General features: G+C 42.4%; 1 protein-coding gene across 2 annotated transcripts in view; it reads right to left on the bottom strand.

The window, feature by feature from the left end:
* Positions 1 to 528: 528 nt before the first annotated feature.
* SPECC1 (sperm antigen with calponin homology and coiled-coil domains 1) overlaps positions 529 to 18,140 on the bottom strand; it is a 74,339-nt gene continuing 56,727 nt past the window's right edge. For both annotated transcript variants that reach the window (XM_066333432.1, XM_066333433.1), the window contains 4 exons: positions 17,860 to 17,962; positions 4,343 to 4,459; positions 3,795 to 3,854; positions 529 to 3,110 (listed from right to left, as the gene is read on the bottom strand). In XM_066333432.1, coding sequence (XP_066189529.1) covers positions 3,021 to 3,110; positions 3,795 to 3,854; positions 4,343 to 4,459; positions 17,860 to 17,962 — 370 coding nt within the window. In that variant the 3' untranslated portion in view covers positions 529 to 3,020. The remainder of the gene's footprint in view (positions 3,111 to 3,794; positions 3,855 to 4,342; positions 4,460 to 17,859; positions 17,963 to 18,140) is intronic.

The raw sequence follows: 18,140 nt of genomic DNA, 5'->3' as shown, positions 1-18,140 counted from the left end.
TGAGATGTCTCACAAGGGCCTGTAGAGTCTCTGAAAACCAGGCCAGTCTGCAGCATGTAGTGTAGGATAAATTTAAATTCATATTGAAATTTTAAGGCAGCATGAAAAAAAACAACAGCAACCTGTGAAAATCCAGGTCTAGAAATGTAACTGTGCAAGGTTTAAAAGGAATAAGACATCCCACAATACTGTAACAGTTAAATGAACAGATAAACAATATCCTTAGTGTTAAAAAATAATCCAGAAAACTATCTCTCAAAGTATCAAAATGAGATGTTTTGCAGGTTTGAGGACAGAACAGTAACATTGAAGAAAAGGTAAAACCAAGTATCTTCTTCCCTACTATAACTCCGTGTTTTATCTCCTAGCTAAGTAAAAAAAATTAGGAATATACCACTAGAACTGGGCAGAATTAGTGTATGGTCTATACTACTGGAGGGCATGGGAGAGCAAGCTGCAAAGAGATGACAGAAACACTTCTTTGTGCAAATCATTTTGGAAAAAAAAAGAAAAAAAAAAAAAAAAAGAAAAAGAAAAAAAAGCTACTGGATCCCCCAGAACGGTTTATAAGGGTAAAGTGAGCCTTGGAGGGACAGAGCAGTGTCAGAAGAGCTCACACAGGAGGTAACACACACCCAGTGGACACTGAGCCACACTGGACACCCTTCCAGTGACCACAGGGTTAAAATTCCCCTTTTTTTACATTATTTACTCTGACTTTGAGATGTTTACCAGACACTGGGAATTAAAAGTGTTTTTCTCAGCCCTGCAAGTGCCCAATCCAAAGCCCACTGAGGAATATGGAATTTTCTGTGCTGATTTCACTCCAGCTTTGAACTACAGCCCGTTGGAGAGAATTGGGATCCCTGCCAAGGGACACCTCCAGGGAAAAGAGCTGCTGCATCCACGAGGCAATGGGGGCCCTGCAGTCTGAGTGCCACAAGGAACTCTGCTCAGCAGAGTTTTCTTTTTCCATATTATCCTGTACTGGAGAACAGGGAGAGCAACTCATCTTGGGTTCTCTATGGACAGCAGGGTCTGCTGAGAAATCCTGGAGAGTGAGCTCCATCCAGAAAGGGCTCTCCAGCAAGGAACTGCCTGTGGCAGCACTCACAGCTGCTTTCTCACAGTGCAGGAGGACATTCAGTGTGCAGGGACACTGCCAGTGCACTCCCCTGTCCATTTTTATCACACAGCCTCTCCAAAGACTGGAATTGGACTTTCCCAGAGGCAAGGGATTAGAATAAATTCCAGACTAAAACCAAGAGCAAGTGATGATTTTCTCCTCCCCAGAACAGGCACACACTGCCTTCCTCCAGCATCTTCTCTGGTCAAAGCACTCCCTGGCCCTGGGCTCTACCATCTATTCCTGAATCCTGTATTTTGCTGTGAGAACATCAAGTCTGAAACATGTTATTCATTAAATGGCATTACAAAGTAAAATCAAATCAAATAACAAAGCACTATGGGGAACCAGAGGCTGAGATCAGCCACCTGCAAAGCCCTTGAAAGCCTGAAACCAATTTTGTTCTGTGAAATTTCATTTCCATTTCATGAGCCTTTTCCCAGGAGGTAGGAGCAGTGAGCACTAGTGTTTTTTGCAAGAGAGAAATGATCCCTAGCTCCCTAGGACTACTGCCCACAAGGCACCAGGGTTAAACACAGTAACTAAACACCAACTTTGTCCTACCAGCATGCCCTAAAGCAGCCAGGCAGCCTTTATATCCTCTCCCAAACCTGCTCCTAGAACAAATCCAGCAGCCTGTTGGATGCTTCCATCCTTGGAGACAAACACAAAACTCAACTTCATCAGGTGAAAGGAGAGGAGCAGAGTAACAGCCATTTAACAGTGTCTAGCAGCCAATTTCCTAACAGCATTACTGAGGTGGGAAGCTGCTCTCTGGCGCCTGATTTCTGTGGCACAGAGATGGGTTCCAGTTACACTGGCTGTAATTTGTGGAGTGAGGTTGCATCTTCCATTAGTACTGATCCATGACTGTGTTCCTTTACAGTATAACATCATATCCAAGCATGTACCAGTGCCCTGGGGGCTGTATTTCATGGCCCAGGGCACAGGCTGTCTCTAGATTCCTGCCTCTAAGCAGCAATGACACAGAAGGAAGAAGTTACTCCACTCAATCCACAAAACATATGAGATGTCACTGTATTGCTCACCTGATTACTGTCACCTTCCAAACTAAAGCTATTAAATTGCATTTGCAATGCTCCTGTGATAATTGTGTCTGCACAGTCAACCAGGAAACCAAGCTCTGGCTTCCCAGAGTAATCAAGTCATGAAGTTGGAGTCATAAACCTATTTTTCCTCGAAGAGATTATTTCTGTTTGAGCTGAAATGAAGTCACAGCACCTAAAAGGATCTTTCAGAGTTATTTTCACTAACTGGTGATGAACAGAGGGTGGTTTCTGAGTTACAAATGATCCTGTTACCATCCTGCTGGTTATGCTATGAGTAAATTAGTGCAATTATTGGGCGAGATGTGTGAGAGGAACTCAGGGTTCTACAGCTTAAGTGCATCTGTCAAGGTGTTTTATAAAATACATGGAGGCAAGAAAACAACGTGTACTTGGGATGAGTTAAGCATGTTTTGGCAAGAAGAGCATTTTTGTGAGCTTTTGTATCAATATTAATCTCCCAGCCTCCCTTGAGTACCAGCATAGTCCACATTGACTCAAGACTTCATTGTGTAGCAGGTCTCCCGTCAAGGCAAACGTTGTTAGCCCAAGGGATCCTCTTCAGAAATATCCCATGTGTGCTTGAAAACGCTTTGCAATTTCCACGTGGGAGTAAACTTACCAATGGATTTGGTTTGCAAAGGTGGACAACAGGGAATTATTTGGTTGCAGTCCCAGATGGAATCAAAACTACGGAAGAGCTTCCTTTCACACTAAGAGCTTAGGTTGGTTGTGGAAGAGGAGCAAGCAGGTTTTTAAAGTGATCGAGTGCATCTGTAGCATTCTTTATTCTCTTCCCCACTTCTGTCCACCTCTTGCTGTGCAGCTCAGGTCTCAAAGTACTTGTAGATCTGGGCCACGTACTGCATGACGCTCTGCCAGTCGGGTCGGTCCGTGTACATCATCTCACTGAGCTCCTGCAGGGACACAGCACCACGCTCAGGCCACCCCTCCTCTGAGCCCACCCAGCCCTGCTGCTGCCACCCCAGAGCCCCTGAAAGCCACCTGCCTAAAGGGCCATTGGAATGATCCACTGGCCAAGTGCAATTCTGAAATCTGTTAATGCATTCTACAATCGAAAATATTTCTTACGTCTGCAATCAAACATTAGTTCTCTATATAACTTCATTTAAGTTGATGCTTCTTTGCTTCTGAATCTAGCTCATGAAGCCCATAACAATTTTCTCCTCATATTAAATTTCTCTCTGCCTTGCCACACAGTTAATTTTGGAAAAGGTTTTTTGAACGGTTTAACAAACAGTTTAACATCTTTCTGTTTCTTATAGCACTAAAACAATGTAATGTAATGGTGCAATAGGGCGAGTCTGTCCATAAAATTATGAATAATCTGGAGCTGGCATCTAAGAGGAGGACATAATCCATACCCTCATTTCAATACTGGATGACCTCCAGCAGTTCCTCCAAATTATATTTGTTCCATGATTCTACAAATTCTTTCTGAAGTTCTCCTAACACTGTGAATTTCCTGATGGTGGCACAGCCTTCCCCACTGTGTGACAACTGGAGTTGCCACATGGCAGCAAGGAAAGGTGTTGGAATGGTGTTTGCAGCAAATGTCCCCTCACTAAAAGGTCACTCACCAGACTGGGTTTGATGCCCACACTTTCAGCAGCTTGAAATGCCAACAGCAGATTTCTCTTCTGTAAAAAGAAAAGGCCAGAAGGATTAACATCAAAGCACTATTGCTTAACCTTTCCTTGCATCTGGTTACCCAGTAAGTTTAAATGAGCAAGGTATATTTGAAAACTAAACCCCTGGATTCCACACTTGCATGCAGGCTCTTTTTTGAGTCTTATTCACTCACAAGTTTTTTGTCTTTGAATAGCTCATCTACTTCTGCCTGACACCCTCTGTTTTAAACAAATAGGTTGCTGTGAAACTGGTTACAACTGGGCAAAAGAAACCCACTGAAGTTCTGTCTTTACTATGAGTGAAAGGTTTCTGCAGAGGTTTCAATTAATAAAAGGCATTCTTGCACATAATATAATTCTTACTGTAATAGGTATTGTCTTTGTGTTTATTTGCAGCACTCACTGGACTCAGACCCTGCATTTCTCACTGTTGGTTTCCTTCCCCTTTTCATCCATTCTGTTCACTGTGAATTCTGCAAACGTACAACACAACTTACCTTGTCCTGGCTGTTGAGCTCCTGGTAAGGAATATGTGCAGGCAAATAAGTGTGCAGAAGAGCACAGAAGGCCAGCCCATCACTCCAGCTGCTGCTGAAGTTGGTAATATCAATATTCTGTAAGAGAAAACATGAGCCATCCTTCAACAGTGCTACACAACAAAAAAACTCTCCAAACAATAGTTTTTATGCTGCCATGGAACAAAAACCCCAGAGCTGAGCTAGAAATATCTGTGGTGACATTCCCACCACTGCCATCTCCAAAAGGAGGGAGGTGAAGAAGAAATATTTTGAAAGAAATAGCCTAATAGAGTTGGGAGTTTATATTGACAAAAAAAAATCTTCTTTCCCTCCTTTTTAGACATTTGGATTGCTCTTTGCCAGCCACATCTCTCACTATAAGGCTGCACTCAGGTGCAGCCCAGTTTCCCTGTTCGTGACAGCTGAGGTCCAGAACCACAAGGGTTACAGTGACCACAGAAACACAAAATGGTATTTTAAAGTCAGCCCATCTGCAGAGAACTCCTTTAAAATACAAGATTTCTGGGAATACAGAGTGCACTTGGGGCTCTTCCCTGGATGCTCTCAGGGGGCACAGCTGCAGTTAAAACAAGCCCACAGCCCAGTTCTGCTCCTGTGAACAAGGTGACCTTTCTGATGCTCCTGTCTGCACTGCCTGGCCATACCAGCACACTAAGGAATTCCCATGGCTAAGCCCTGCTGCTGTAGTAGCAGCTGTAGCTGCAAATAGCAGCTAAAAGCAAAGCAGTGAACTGATACAGAGCAGGAGCTGCTGGAGCAGGGAGGCTCCGGGACACGACGGAGCTGCACCACCTCCCAACTCCAGCACGTGTGGAGTCACCTCCAGCCCTTCCCAGCAGCCACATCCTCCTGTGTGCTCAGCTTCAGCTCACACTCCCTGCCCTACATTTCCTTTATTTAGCTGTTTCCTGCTTTCCTTCAAGACTCCTCTAAGGTAAGGCTTTTACTGCATCCCTCATACAGCAGCTGATGCAGACACACTAAAATCCAGACAGGAATTATGACAGCACGTGCTCCTTGCTTCTGATGCCTCACTGATTAATTATCCAACCTGGACTTGGTCCAGTCAGACAGGATTTCCAATTAGTAATAAAGGTCCATAACCAAACATGACTCAAATTGAAGCAGTAGAGAATATTTCAGGTTAAAATACTTCGGCTGTAATAAATCTACAACTCTAATGGGCTCAGAAAGCAGCTGAATCCCCACACTGCACCAGCCACCATGTTGTACTGGGCTCTATTAACATCTGGCAGTGGAGATAATACAAAAATGAGGCTGAACAGCATCACAAGAAAAAAAAATTGCTTTGAAAGCTGCCTTGGCACTGCCTATTCCATGAAGTTGCAACATGGAAGTCCAGCTTTGTGTGTATGGAATTGGCTGAGCTGGATTATTCTGCTTTCTTGAAGTTTTAGACAAACAAGTTCCTTTCTATTTATCAATCTGCAGTTAGTGGGAAAGGACTGACTGCCAAGTTACAGAAGTGTTTTTACTGAGGCCAATATGTTTTATCAGCAAATAGCCTATCATCAAATGCCAATATTCTCATTTTATACTGTAGGACAGAAATGGAAAATGGAGGTTGTTTCTCCACTTTCCCAAAGGCCATGGAAACAGGAACAAACAGAGCTTTAGTTAAGCAACAGGACTAGACAAAAAGGCAAGGCTTGTTTGTGTGGTAATGTTGTATCTATCCTCATTTTTATTATGCTATTATGAGGCATGTGAGATACAAAACTGCTCCTTCATACATTATTTCAATATCTCAGAATCAGTTTAATAATTTTACTTACCTTTGTAATTTTAAATACACCTAAAACTCTTCTCCTCTTCCCAAATCACAGTATCTACACATAAGAAGTGCTCATGTCTACATCAAAACCAGATCCAAAAATCCTCACCTCCCCAACAGTGCTGTCCAGCCAGTCATCCTCAGTAACTCTGGGATCTAAGTCTTACAAACAAGCAAAAGTTCAAGGATGGGGTTCTGCTGACCAGATTTGAACCACAGATGAAATCTGCTGCAAAGTGGTTTGCCACAATCAACCGCCAAAACGAACTCAAATCTGAATTTTTGTTCTAAATGCAAACCCAAAACGAACATTCAAAGGTTCAGCTCAACTGTTCAGTTCACAGTACAATAAAAATACCTAGGCATACTCAAGCCCACTATAGTTCCATTTTTATACCTAACAAGAATCAATGAATTTGTTGTTTTGTTGGTTTTTTCTCTAAACAAATGCATTTCCATTTCATACACAGTACAAACCCCTCTCCCTGGCACTTCATCTTGGCTTCTGTGTGAGATAGTTTTCAGTTTGGGATATAAGGACATAGTAAATGAAAAGTGATCTGTGTTTTGCTACACTGCAGCTTTATTTGTAGTACCTCCCCACTCCACCACACCAAGAGGAACTAAGTCAAAATAGAGACAACTCCAATTTCTCGGAAGATCTCTGGCTCCCCTGAAGCCATTACCAAAAAAAAAAAAAAAAAGAGAGAGAAAACAATTTAGGGAATGAACACCTCGGAAACTATTCCCTTCCCTTGATTATTTTGGCAGCAGAACCCGTCTCAGTCTTGCTGCCACACCTCTCTCCCTATTCCCCAGCACACAGCCCCTGAATATATGGGATATATGGGAGCTATTTGTGTCCATGCTGGTTGTTAATGCACAGTCCCAAGCTGCAGGAGGATGATTTCTGTGTCCCACTGTGCCCACAGCAGAACCCTCACCCTCAACTCTGAAAAACTGCATGTGGCTTCTCATGAGACACCCAGAAAGGATGGCACCACTCAGGGGGAAGATGAACCATCAGAATGAGTGCAGGGAGAAATGGGAAGATGGAGTAGGGATTCAGATCAAATCGAGTTGCAGCATTCACCAGGAAGGGAAGAAAAATTTGCTGTCATACAGCCACAGTACATCCTGTGGTCACTGGTACCCCAGGACCTGTCCTCAGCACTCCTGCAGTGTCACCCATCAGTGAAAACACTTAATTCTCTTCAAGCTCACAAGAGAACTCCTCTACAAGAAACACTGGGAATGTTCAGAGACTGGGATCTGGAAGCATACCAGGGGGCACAGCTATCAAAGAACCAAAGTGCCCAGTGCAGTCTGTTACTTTGAATATTAAAGTAAAATTTAAAACAAAGAAACATCCAGGCAATGTTACTTAGATAACAAATGTACAATCTGGGGTATTAGTGTCATGTCAAGCCTAGAAGACACAAACCACCTGGAAGTGATTGACCTTAGCCCCCCATCCTGGGACCCTTTCCTGCAGATAACAGAGCCCTCAGAGAACCCTGCTAAAGACACCCAGGGAAATCTGTGTGATCTGTTCTCACTAAAAACAATCCTTTGTTTGTCTGAGGAAAAAAACACCACCCCATTAGATTTCACTCGATCTTTGACTCCAAGCTAAAAGCAACAATGACATCATGCACTCCTCATTACAGTCTGAGTGCGTTAAAATCCTGATACAAGATATTCCCATTATGCACGTGTTACTGGGCCCACAGCAATGGCTCTCTGAGTCATAATTTTCTCCCTGAGACCCAGAATTATCAGTTACAGACATAAATCAGCTTGAAGCTAGCCTGGAAGTGTGAGGAAGAAACCCTGTAAGAAACACAATCTGAACATCATTATTCCCACCCTCCTGCCTCTCCCAAGTTATTGGTATGGAATGGTACATCAGGAACCTGCCAGAGTGGCTGATCATGGAGGTTCAGCCCGTGCAGGATATAAAATTAAATACTTCAAAATAAATCTGCTGAATAAATAAAAGGGAATTTCCTTGTTTTTAACAGCAGCTCTTCCTCATGTGGCTCAGCTTCCTTCAGCTCGTCACTACTCAGCTCCTCTTGAACAGCTCAGTGGTTTTATGTGGATCTATTTAAACACAAGTCTGAACAGAAGCCACAGCTCTGCACATCTGAACTCTGACCTTTCTAATGCAAAATGGATCAAGGTACCTCGACAGGTAACTCCCAAACCTACCCATCTTTAACAATAGCTACATGAAACTGCAGCAGATCTAATTTGATTTACTACACTCTAACTGGCTGGGGCCAGGTTAACAGGGTTCAGCCAAAAAGGTTCTATTCAAAGGAATCTTCAGGGTCTCACTGGGCGAGTTCTAAACACTTCCTAAGAAGCAACACGAGGGAAGGATGGCTCCATGGGGCATGATGGACCTTTCTGAACAAACACTCTAGTTCATCTGAAATGCTCCAGCAAAGATATAAAACATCTGGACAATCTACTGGAACTATGGGTGAATGGGAAGTGTGGTCAGGTTCAGTTAACAGGGATGAAAGGCATGAATGCCTGAAATTAAAGGCTGCCTGGATTCTTATGTAATTGCAGGGTGCATCCAGATGACAACTGCACACAGCTATTTTCAATGGGGAGTTGCAAGTCTGAAGTGATTTGTACAACACATTTAGTCCATCCACTACCAGGAACCTTTCTGAATTCTCTTACCAATTTTTTCTTTTTTTTCTCTTAAATGGAATACAGAATAAAGTAATGCATTCTGATTAAAAGAAATCAAAACAGCAATGCTGTGTGCTGTACAGACATTAAGTGAGTAGCCAGGACTGGGAAGGAAGCCAGGTGACCTCCTATCCTCCAGCCTGTATTAATATCTCTGGTTCAAATGGCCCAGCCAACTGTAGACTCTGTAAAAATTGCTTTAAATTTCTTTGAAATGTTGTGACTCTATCCCATAACCCATATTTCTAATGCTTCTCTCAGTATGTCAGTTAGCCATACATCTTATAGCTGATTACACATGCAGGGAACAGCAGAGCTCAGATCACAGAATGCTCTCTGAAAATGCAGTTAAATCACATCATAACAGCATTATGAACTGAAAAGGAACTGATGCCAGCTCTTTAAAAGTCATGCCATTTACTGCATTTCTCTTTATAAAGAATCACTGCTTCCCATCACATTTTTTTGGTTCTGTTTGCTCCTTCCTCCACTGCTGCCACAGGTGCTGCTCTGGGTTTACCATTCATCATTTGCTTCAGTAAGTGTGAATTTTAATGAGCCCTTTAGAGGCTCATTAGATATTAGAGGATTTATAGAGTTTTTTGGGTTATTTCTTTTCAAAATCATTGAACATCAATTTGCTACAGAATTCATATAGAGCAGAGACACTTAAATAGAAGAAATTCAAAAAGGATATTATGCATTCTACACAAAGATGTTTCAGGTCCAGTCTCAAAAACCAGAGAAGATACCAAAAAGTTATCAGATCCAGTTTTCTTGTATTAACTTTCCTACCTGAGGCAGACTGCAAGAATAATGCTCTTTAAAATATGTGTGTTTAAAACAAGCTCAACAGGAGTTGTCCTACAGACATTGTTCAGAGTAAACTGTAAAGCCATTCTAAAATGATCTGTGCACTCTTCAAACTCAGCTCTTTCTTCCTGTGGTTCAGGAGCTCTTTAAGGCAGCTTAGCTCTGATATTGTGGTTACAAGGCAGAGGTAGTGCTGAAATAGCTGAAGTTTTCATGAGAAGAAAAAATTAAAGCAGTAGCAAATGGGAGACAGTTAAAGTAATAGTCATAAAGTAATTATGTAGCCTCCTGTTTCCTTTGCTTGCAAGGCAAGAGCCTACTGACACTGAAACCATCCCTGCAACCAGGCACTGAGTAACCATCCTGCCTAAGGAGCCAAACAGCTCCATTGGTGCCTTTTGTTGCTCCTTTCATTTGCATTTTTATATATAAAGACTGACTTTTTATAATGAAAAGAAGTTCTACTGAACAAGGGCTGAGAGTAGCTGCTGGCAGAGCACATAACACAAAGTGGATGAATTTCAACCTTTCCTAGCAAATAATCTGAGTTGTTTTGAATGCAAATGACCCTATGACAGCATCCTCATTACTGAAAGTCACCTACTTCAAAGGTCTCACTAAAGGTTAGTAAAGTGACAGAGGTTTGCACATATTCCTCAGTTTGGGTCTAATTTATTGCTATGCATGAGAGGAGAGAGAAAAATGTAAAAAACCAAGTCCACAGGGAGCGGGTTGGTTGTTAAACACACAAAACCAAATGAGAGCTGGTCTAAGCAGAAGCAATTTTATGGATGTGTCTGGGTCATTTCAGAGATGAGGTAATGGTGACAAGAGATATTTATCAAGTGTTACTGGTATTTCTGTAATTTCCACCAGCCACGTTCCGTGAGAAGGCAGAGCAGGAATCAGTTCTGTCTGCAGAGGCAGAGGTGGATTATACAGAAAACCAGGGACTAAGGAGTTCTCTGTCTTGTAATAATCCCATTAGACACTGACAGTTTCTGGGTTTTGCTCTGCATGTCTCTTTTCAGCCTAAATTCCCCTTGTTATGCTCCCTTGCTGAAAGGCAACTCCCTGCTTGCCACTTCCATCAGTTTGCTCACCAGCCCCTGGAAATGACACCAGTGCTGAATGGCACAGAGAAGAAACAGACTGGGCTGTGTCCCTTCATTCCCAAGGCTGCAGCAGGGAAGATGCAGCAGCACAACTCAAGGACCACACAGATACTCTGGGGAAGAAGGGAGGGACAGACAGGGGGAGGAATTAGCTCCACTCTGTGTCCAAGACAGCAGCACAGCTACTTCCTGCCTGGAGCCCTGGTGCAGAATTGCTAATGACCACACTGGCTGCTCCCACAGCTCTTTCTAATTATCTCTATAGAGAATTCAGAGATTAGGCATGTTCTGGAATTCCTGGGTGGAGGGGCAGGCTGCAGACTGCAGCAGGCTCAGGGTGGAGGATGGAAACAAGGTGGGGAGGGGTCCCCCCAGCAAAGGTTACTGGTGAAGCAGCAGCAGGGCCCAGCTGCCTGCCAGTTCAATGCCCAGTTTGGAGCTGTTCCAGCTGGTGACCAATCAATTCAGTGTTTTCACTGATTGTCAGTGCATCCAGGCAACACAAGGGAAGTGTCTTGGACTTTGGGATGGACAGAATGTAAATGCTATTTTTAAAATTACCCAGCAGGATAGAAAGTTACGCATGAGAGAGCTGCATTTATTTTATCCCTCCAATCAAGAGACTTGTATTTGTTTACAGGATAAAGCCTTCTATTTGAAAAAAGGTAGAGCTTGGCCCAAGTTATTTGGCTCCACTGGGGAAGCACATTTGTGCACTGGCATCACTGAGAGGGGGTGATTACATTGGTAATCAACCTGGTTATTCCTCCCATGACGTGATTTGGCTGCTGCATTTTAATTCTAGACACCAACCCTGGGTCCAGCTGGGACATACAGAGAAACTGCATGTACACATTCAGCCATAAGTACTTTTATTTAGGAAAAGAATGCTTTTTCCTGCTTGCTCAGCAGGCTTTGATTCTGGAAAAAAATGGGACTATCTTGACATTTTCAGCCTGCACTTTGATCCGAATTAAAATCTCTCAAGATTGCCCTTTTTATCAAAGCATCTTTCCAATTATTACTGAAGTATATATTCAATTACATGACTCTGTGATCTATATTTTAACTGCTAGGAAGATCAAGGCAATGCTATAATGTGAGACTACCAACATCACAAAGATGGTCCAGAGGAGACTTGGCAGCAAAATTTCTGACCAACATATTGTCATTTTTTATTTAAACACAGGATAATCTCTCCTATCTCAAGAGCTACTAGCAAAACCCCTTTCAACTTCTGTACAGATAGGAAAAGTCAACATCCTCCTCTTCATCAAAGATCAGAGAAACACAGAGAGAGCCAGAAATTTCATCCACTTCTCAGAAGTTTACAGAATATACTAATAACTTCCTGGGAAAAACCCATTGCTCATATATCCTGCTTCTAAACATCAAAATGCAACAAGTGCTGTGGGCACAGAGCTCTATAACCTTGTGCAACCTCTCAGAACAGAAGGGCTGGTGCTGGGACTTCAGGGGACGTGTCATTGTCCACCAGAGCAATCCTGACTGCGTGACTGGTGTGACTCAAATGCTTTTCCTTGCTGGCTCAGCAGGCTCTGATCTCAGGCACACAGGTTGGTGTGGCACCAGGGAGATCTCCCCAGTCCTGCCCAGAGCAGAGACTGTGCTATGAACGCTGCTCAGAATGACTGGATGGCTGCCCATGCAAAATCTGGAGGGGTTTTGTGCGGTGTTTTTCTTCACCCACATCACACAGCCCAGGAGTTATTTGGTTTGCTGTTAATCTTCACAAGACCACAGCACTGTGGGAATTCCAGCCTTTCCAGGCTGCACATAAACTGTGTAGAACAGCAGATAGGATTTACTTCCTTGCTTAGAAAATGAACCTGTTCATCTGCTCCTCAGTGGTGCTGCAGAATTAGGCAATGCCACTGCCTACCTCCTTCTCTTGACCAGTGAAATATTTAGATAGCAACCTGGCTAGTTCAGACCTGAGACAGAGAGATTGATACAATTTGGGAATGTACTGAAACAGTTTTAGGCTACTTGTTGACACAAACACACGATGTAATGCAGAAAGTGCACAACTGGTGATTAAGAAACCACTGGGTTCTCTCCTGTACTTCCTCAGGACAAAGGCACAGCTGTGCTGGGGTTCTCAAGGCTTTAAAACTAAGCTCTATTATATTTGTGTCAAAGGAAGTGTTTGAGCAAGCCAAGTCCCTGGTATTACATTCTGACCAGGTCCAGAGGGTTGATCCTGGGTTTTGTCCCATTCATCTCTAATTCTGCTGAAAAATCAACTTTGCTGGAACTGCCAGTCTGAGTACCAACCCTGAGGACTCTGGTAGCATTTATACATATATTTTTTTCTTTTTTACATTATTTACACAGCTCTGTTTACTCTCTCCAGTCCAAGATGATGCCAGTGAGGTAAAGTGCTCAGCAGACAATTAGAAAAGCTTAATCCTTAAGTAGGTAGAGAATGTCAACTCCTCACACTAATGACATACAAAGAAGTAACACACTTCTTGTTTCTAAACACAGCCCTTATTTTCCAGAATAAAGAAGAATCCTTCAATGTGTTAAAGTACAACTGGCCATGAAGGAGCTTTGGGATCTCCTATAAAGCAGGTTCTCACAAAGTGCAGCCCCAGGAATGCACCTGCTGGATGCATCAGCAGTCCAAAAATTGCCATCCTGGCTGTGTGTCCCAGCAGAGCCCATCTCCCAAAGGAGAACGGTCCCATGGTCACCTGACCAAAGGAAATACGTTATGTCCATCTTTATGCATCTTTGGGTCACACTTAATCTCTGCTGGATCTCATCCAGCCAGCAAACCAGGCAAAAAATAATCAGAAAAAGCAAGGGCTAACAGCATGGAATAGGGCTTGAGAACAAGGAGGATTTGGAGGAAACACTGCCTAGCATAAAGAGAAAAGGAATGCGAATTCCTGTGAGAAAAAGAAAGCCACAAATTCGTAAACAAAAAGCTGGTATTAGTCTGAGTTTAAACTGAACACAAAAGAATAAAGAGCTTTATATTACATCCACTGCCAAACCACCAGTCGAGCAGTCTCTTGCCGTAATTACTTGACAAACAGCAAATACTGCAACAGCTTTTTCTCCTTAAGTTTTTGTATCTCTGCTCCATGAAGAGCTGCCTTGATCCACAGCTGGTGCACTGACACAGTCAGAGAGGTGATACCATGCAATGGCTTGAAAGCACAGGTCAAAAATACATGGAAACCAAACATTTTCAGAGGTACAGCTGCCATTTCCCTTTATCAGCTCTAGGATATTCCCTGTCTGCTCCTATTTAGCATTCTTCTGCTTAAAACAACCACACAGCTTTACTGTAAGAGATGGTGGATCTTCAGCAAGTGCTGGATCCCAAATAGGTCCTGTTAAACTAAACTAAGAACAAAAAAAAAAACCCACAAAAATGTACTGGAGGAAAGAGCTAGTCTCAGATCCCTTTTTCCTCTGGGCCACAGGAACGGTGTGTAGTGGTTGAAAAAAGCATGAAAATAGTTCTATATTCATTAACATGGTGGCAATTCCTTCTCCTCTCTAGAGAGAGAGCACGTGTAGCAGAAACAATAATCCTCAATTCTAATGATCATGGGTTAAGTGCCTCTTAAAGTTCTGTGTTTTCACAATACATCTGTGAATAGCAATAGACTTTAACCTAGAGAGGTTTGGCCCCTTGACAAATGGTCTCCAGAGAGAGCAAAGAGAATCAGGGCACTTAAATGACACCACAGTCACTAATGACATGATTATGGAAGGTGATAATGCAACAAGAATGACTCTCAGCAGCTTCCAGGAGTTCCAGCTCACAGGAACTGAGCTTGTTAGAAAAGAGGCACCCAATTCCTGCTTCACACTGCTGCTAGGATGTATCATTTTTTTAAATAGATGAAAAAAAATCCCACAAGGCAACAGAGAAAAAGCTATTTTAACACAAATAGCTTACTCTCAGCAGGCTTTGTGGTTTGAAGGACTTGTGGAAAATGAGTTCCAGAGCCACAAAAGCATTTCTCAAGCCTGGTCACCTCACGGCCCTACATGACACACCATGATGTCAACAAACTCAGAGTGGCAGAAGGAACAGCCAGTGAGCCTGTGCCAGTGCACAATTCTTATAGGGAACCATGCATTAGATTTAATTAAGGTGGAGATTTTTCACCAGGAAGTTTTGCACAAAGACACTGAGCCCAAAGCCTGATTTCACCACAATTGTTGCACTACTGAGACTTTTTAACATCTCCCCAGCATAATTATTTAGAATCAATGGCCAAAATGCCAGATAACATTCATCTGGGCACCAAAACATGACCAATGAAACACCATCAATTGTGCCACAGTTCACGCAATCCTACTTACATATTCTTTTCTCCTAGTCATTAAACTGAACTCCCTCTTTATTTTCACTTTAGTGAGTCTGTTTTCATGTTCTCAATATTTTTTCTTAGTATGCATATCTTTCTGATATCAAATCACTGTTTAAATAAGGATCTCAGAATTGACACAGCCAATTACAGAAACATAGATGCTTTCATGTTTCCCCTCAGTTACTGTAAACTCATGCAATTTCTTTTTTTAAAAAGCAAACAAAGCCCTCCAGGCCACTGCTAATTTGTGTTGCACTTCCCTCAACTCCCCTCAGTGTCCCTGGTTTGTTTTATGAGATTGCCTCCTGGGGAACACGCTGAAGTTCAAAGCCAGGGAATGTTCCCACTGTAGTCCATGCAAGGAGAGTTTATGACTGGACTTGATCTCAAACTAAATAAAATTATATGATTCTATATTTGCCAGAAGCAGGATGAAAATTTCCATCTACAGAGTAAGTTTTGTATGAACTAAAGCATTTAAAAAGTGGAATCTTGTGTGCTGGTCCCTAGGCCTCATCTCCAGATACTTTCTCAGGTCACTTATCCAGCTTTCCTCAGGGAATCTGGGACACGGGGAGTAGCTGCTACTGAGAGTATCAATTATTCTGTTCCATTTTGCTCATACTACTTAATGAAATCACAACTGAAATAGAAAGGAATCCCCCTCTTCCCCCCCAGCTCAGATGAGGAACTGCTATCACACATTTTGCCACTGAAAAGAGAAGTTAGGCAGCCAAGCAGCAAGTTTTTTAATGCTCTCAGGTCTGAATAAAGAGTTTACATCCAAACTTCTCCCTGGTTCCGGGCTTCATGTGAGCAAAGACACGACAGATTATCCTGGAATTCACACAGATGCCTCCCAGACAGGGGTGTTATCTCTGGAAAAGAAGTCATGCACGTCATCAGGGCTCTGCTCTGTGGAGCTCATTACCTCATTCCACCCTTGCAGTGGCTGAGGCAGGAAGGAGGATGACGTTCTTTACTTCGTTTCTTGTACTCAAGAATGATAAAAACTCCCTGTGGAGCTTAACATCAGCCTTACCATGGGAGTGCAAGGGTCTGGGAAAAGCCAGTTCATGATGAGGTAGGGAATGCACAGCAAAGAGTGCAATGGGAATGAGAAGCTGAGGAAGAATGTCGAAGAGAGAATCCCTCTAAACAAAGCAGAGAAGACAGAGGCCAAATTCTCACCATAAATCAATATTGTGACTGTGCTTTGGTGCTTCTGACTTTAATATCCACCTTGAGATGTCAGACAGGCCTCTATATATTTGCAAAGCCACATTCTTTTTTTCTGAAAGCACTACATTTAATTTAACTTGGATGTAAATTAGAGAAAGAAAACTACAGGCTGATTGCTCAGAGAACACTTCTAACAGTGAACTCAGAGTTAGACTGTTTTAAGAGTGAAGGAAGTTCCTCATAGGTGCCATTTCAAACAAAAAAGGGCAACACTGCCACCAGAAAGAACACTGCATTACTTGAGAGATGGGTTTGCTGGCTTAACAGAAGTTAGACTTGGAAAAGTTGTATTCATTAATTGTTTTCTGAGGATTGCATGGGAATGTTCCCACATGTTTTCAAATCCAGTCCCAGGAGAATTTTAGTAGAAGAGATATAAAATAAATCAACACAGCACAAAACACACAGTTCAGGGGACAGCACTGAAGCCTTTGAGGCATTACCACAGAACTGGAGGCTAAACACTAACCCTGGCCTTATTCTTTCTAAGCTGTGTCTAAAGCATTCTCCAACACCTTCCTTCAGAAGAAATTGCTACAAGCCAGATGAACACACCAGTGCTAAGAAACAACTGAAAGGAAAGCTACTGTCCTCTCTTCCAAATTCCTGCACCCTGCAGCTAATGCCTCGTAAAGAGCTGCTTGGAAATAATAAAAAAAAATATTATTGACTTCAAAATATGGAGTCTGCTTTTATTACAGACTTGCTCCAGGGTGCACATCATGTGGTGATAACTGCTTTTGTCTTCTGCTCCAAGTAACAAACAATATTATTCCTAAGAAAGAAAACTCCCAACATCATTCCAAACCAAGACTCCCCAGCACATCCAGCATCTACCACAGGATGGAATATTGTCTGTAACTGTCTTCCCTGCAGAACCAAGGGTTTAACTCAACTGCACACCAACATGAGCCAGGTAAGCACAGGAATGGCCATGCAAGACCTGGACAAACCATTATCCCTGATTAACAGTGAAAATCACTCTGCAAAGAAATGAGAGTCTCAAGCAGTCTTTGTAAAATCAAGCTGCAAACTTCATTTGGTCAAGGCCACACAATGAAATATTTCTTTGGCTTTGCCCAGACTAGAGAAAAAACTCACATAATAATGTACTGGCCACAGAAGACTACAGAAAAAAATATTAGAATGTACTTTCAAAAATCGATGTTACATTGAGGCTGCTGCACATATACACTCTCTTACCATGAGCAACCTTTAGTGCAGTAAATATTTTGGGGTTTTATACAAATTACTTATGAGAACACAATATTGGGGACTGCAAGAGTTAAAGAAATCTGAAGGAACAGGATTCAAACAGCCCATAAAAGTAAACATGCAAAAACCAACATACAGTAATATTCATACTTCTCTGAAGTGACTGCTCACTGCATACTACAGGAAAGTGATTAAAGCAAAAAAAGGTATCTGCTCTCTTACCTGGTAACCTTCAGTCTTCTTTTGGCACCATTTCAACAAAGCATTCCTCTTGGAGCCCCCATACTCCCGAGCCAGGGCTGCCAGGGGGTCCTTTCTCTCCACACTAAAGCAGGGAAGAAGGGAGAAGACAATAAACACACTGGAAATCTCTTTAATTTTTACCAGTGTGTAAATATTATCTGTATGTCAAAGCAGAATGGCAGCACAGAACATGAACATAAACCAAACTGAATTAGGTTTTGGAGTTTCATTTGGTATTTTCCTTTACATGAGGTAAGTTC

This window comes from Sylvia atricapilla, chromosome 20 (genome assembly GCF_009819655.1).
Source record: "Sylvia atricapilla isolate bSylAtr1 chromosome 20, bSylAtr1.pri, whole genome shotgun sequence".
Lineage (NCBI taxonomy): Eukaryota > Metazoa > Chordata > Aves > Passeriformes > Sylviidae > Sylvia > Sylvia atricapilla.
Note: the sequence above shows the minus strand (reverse complement) of the source record. Positions and strands in the feature narration are given on the sequence as shown.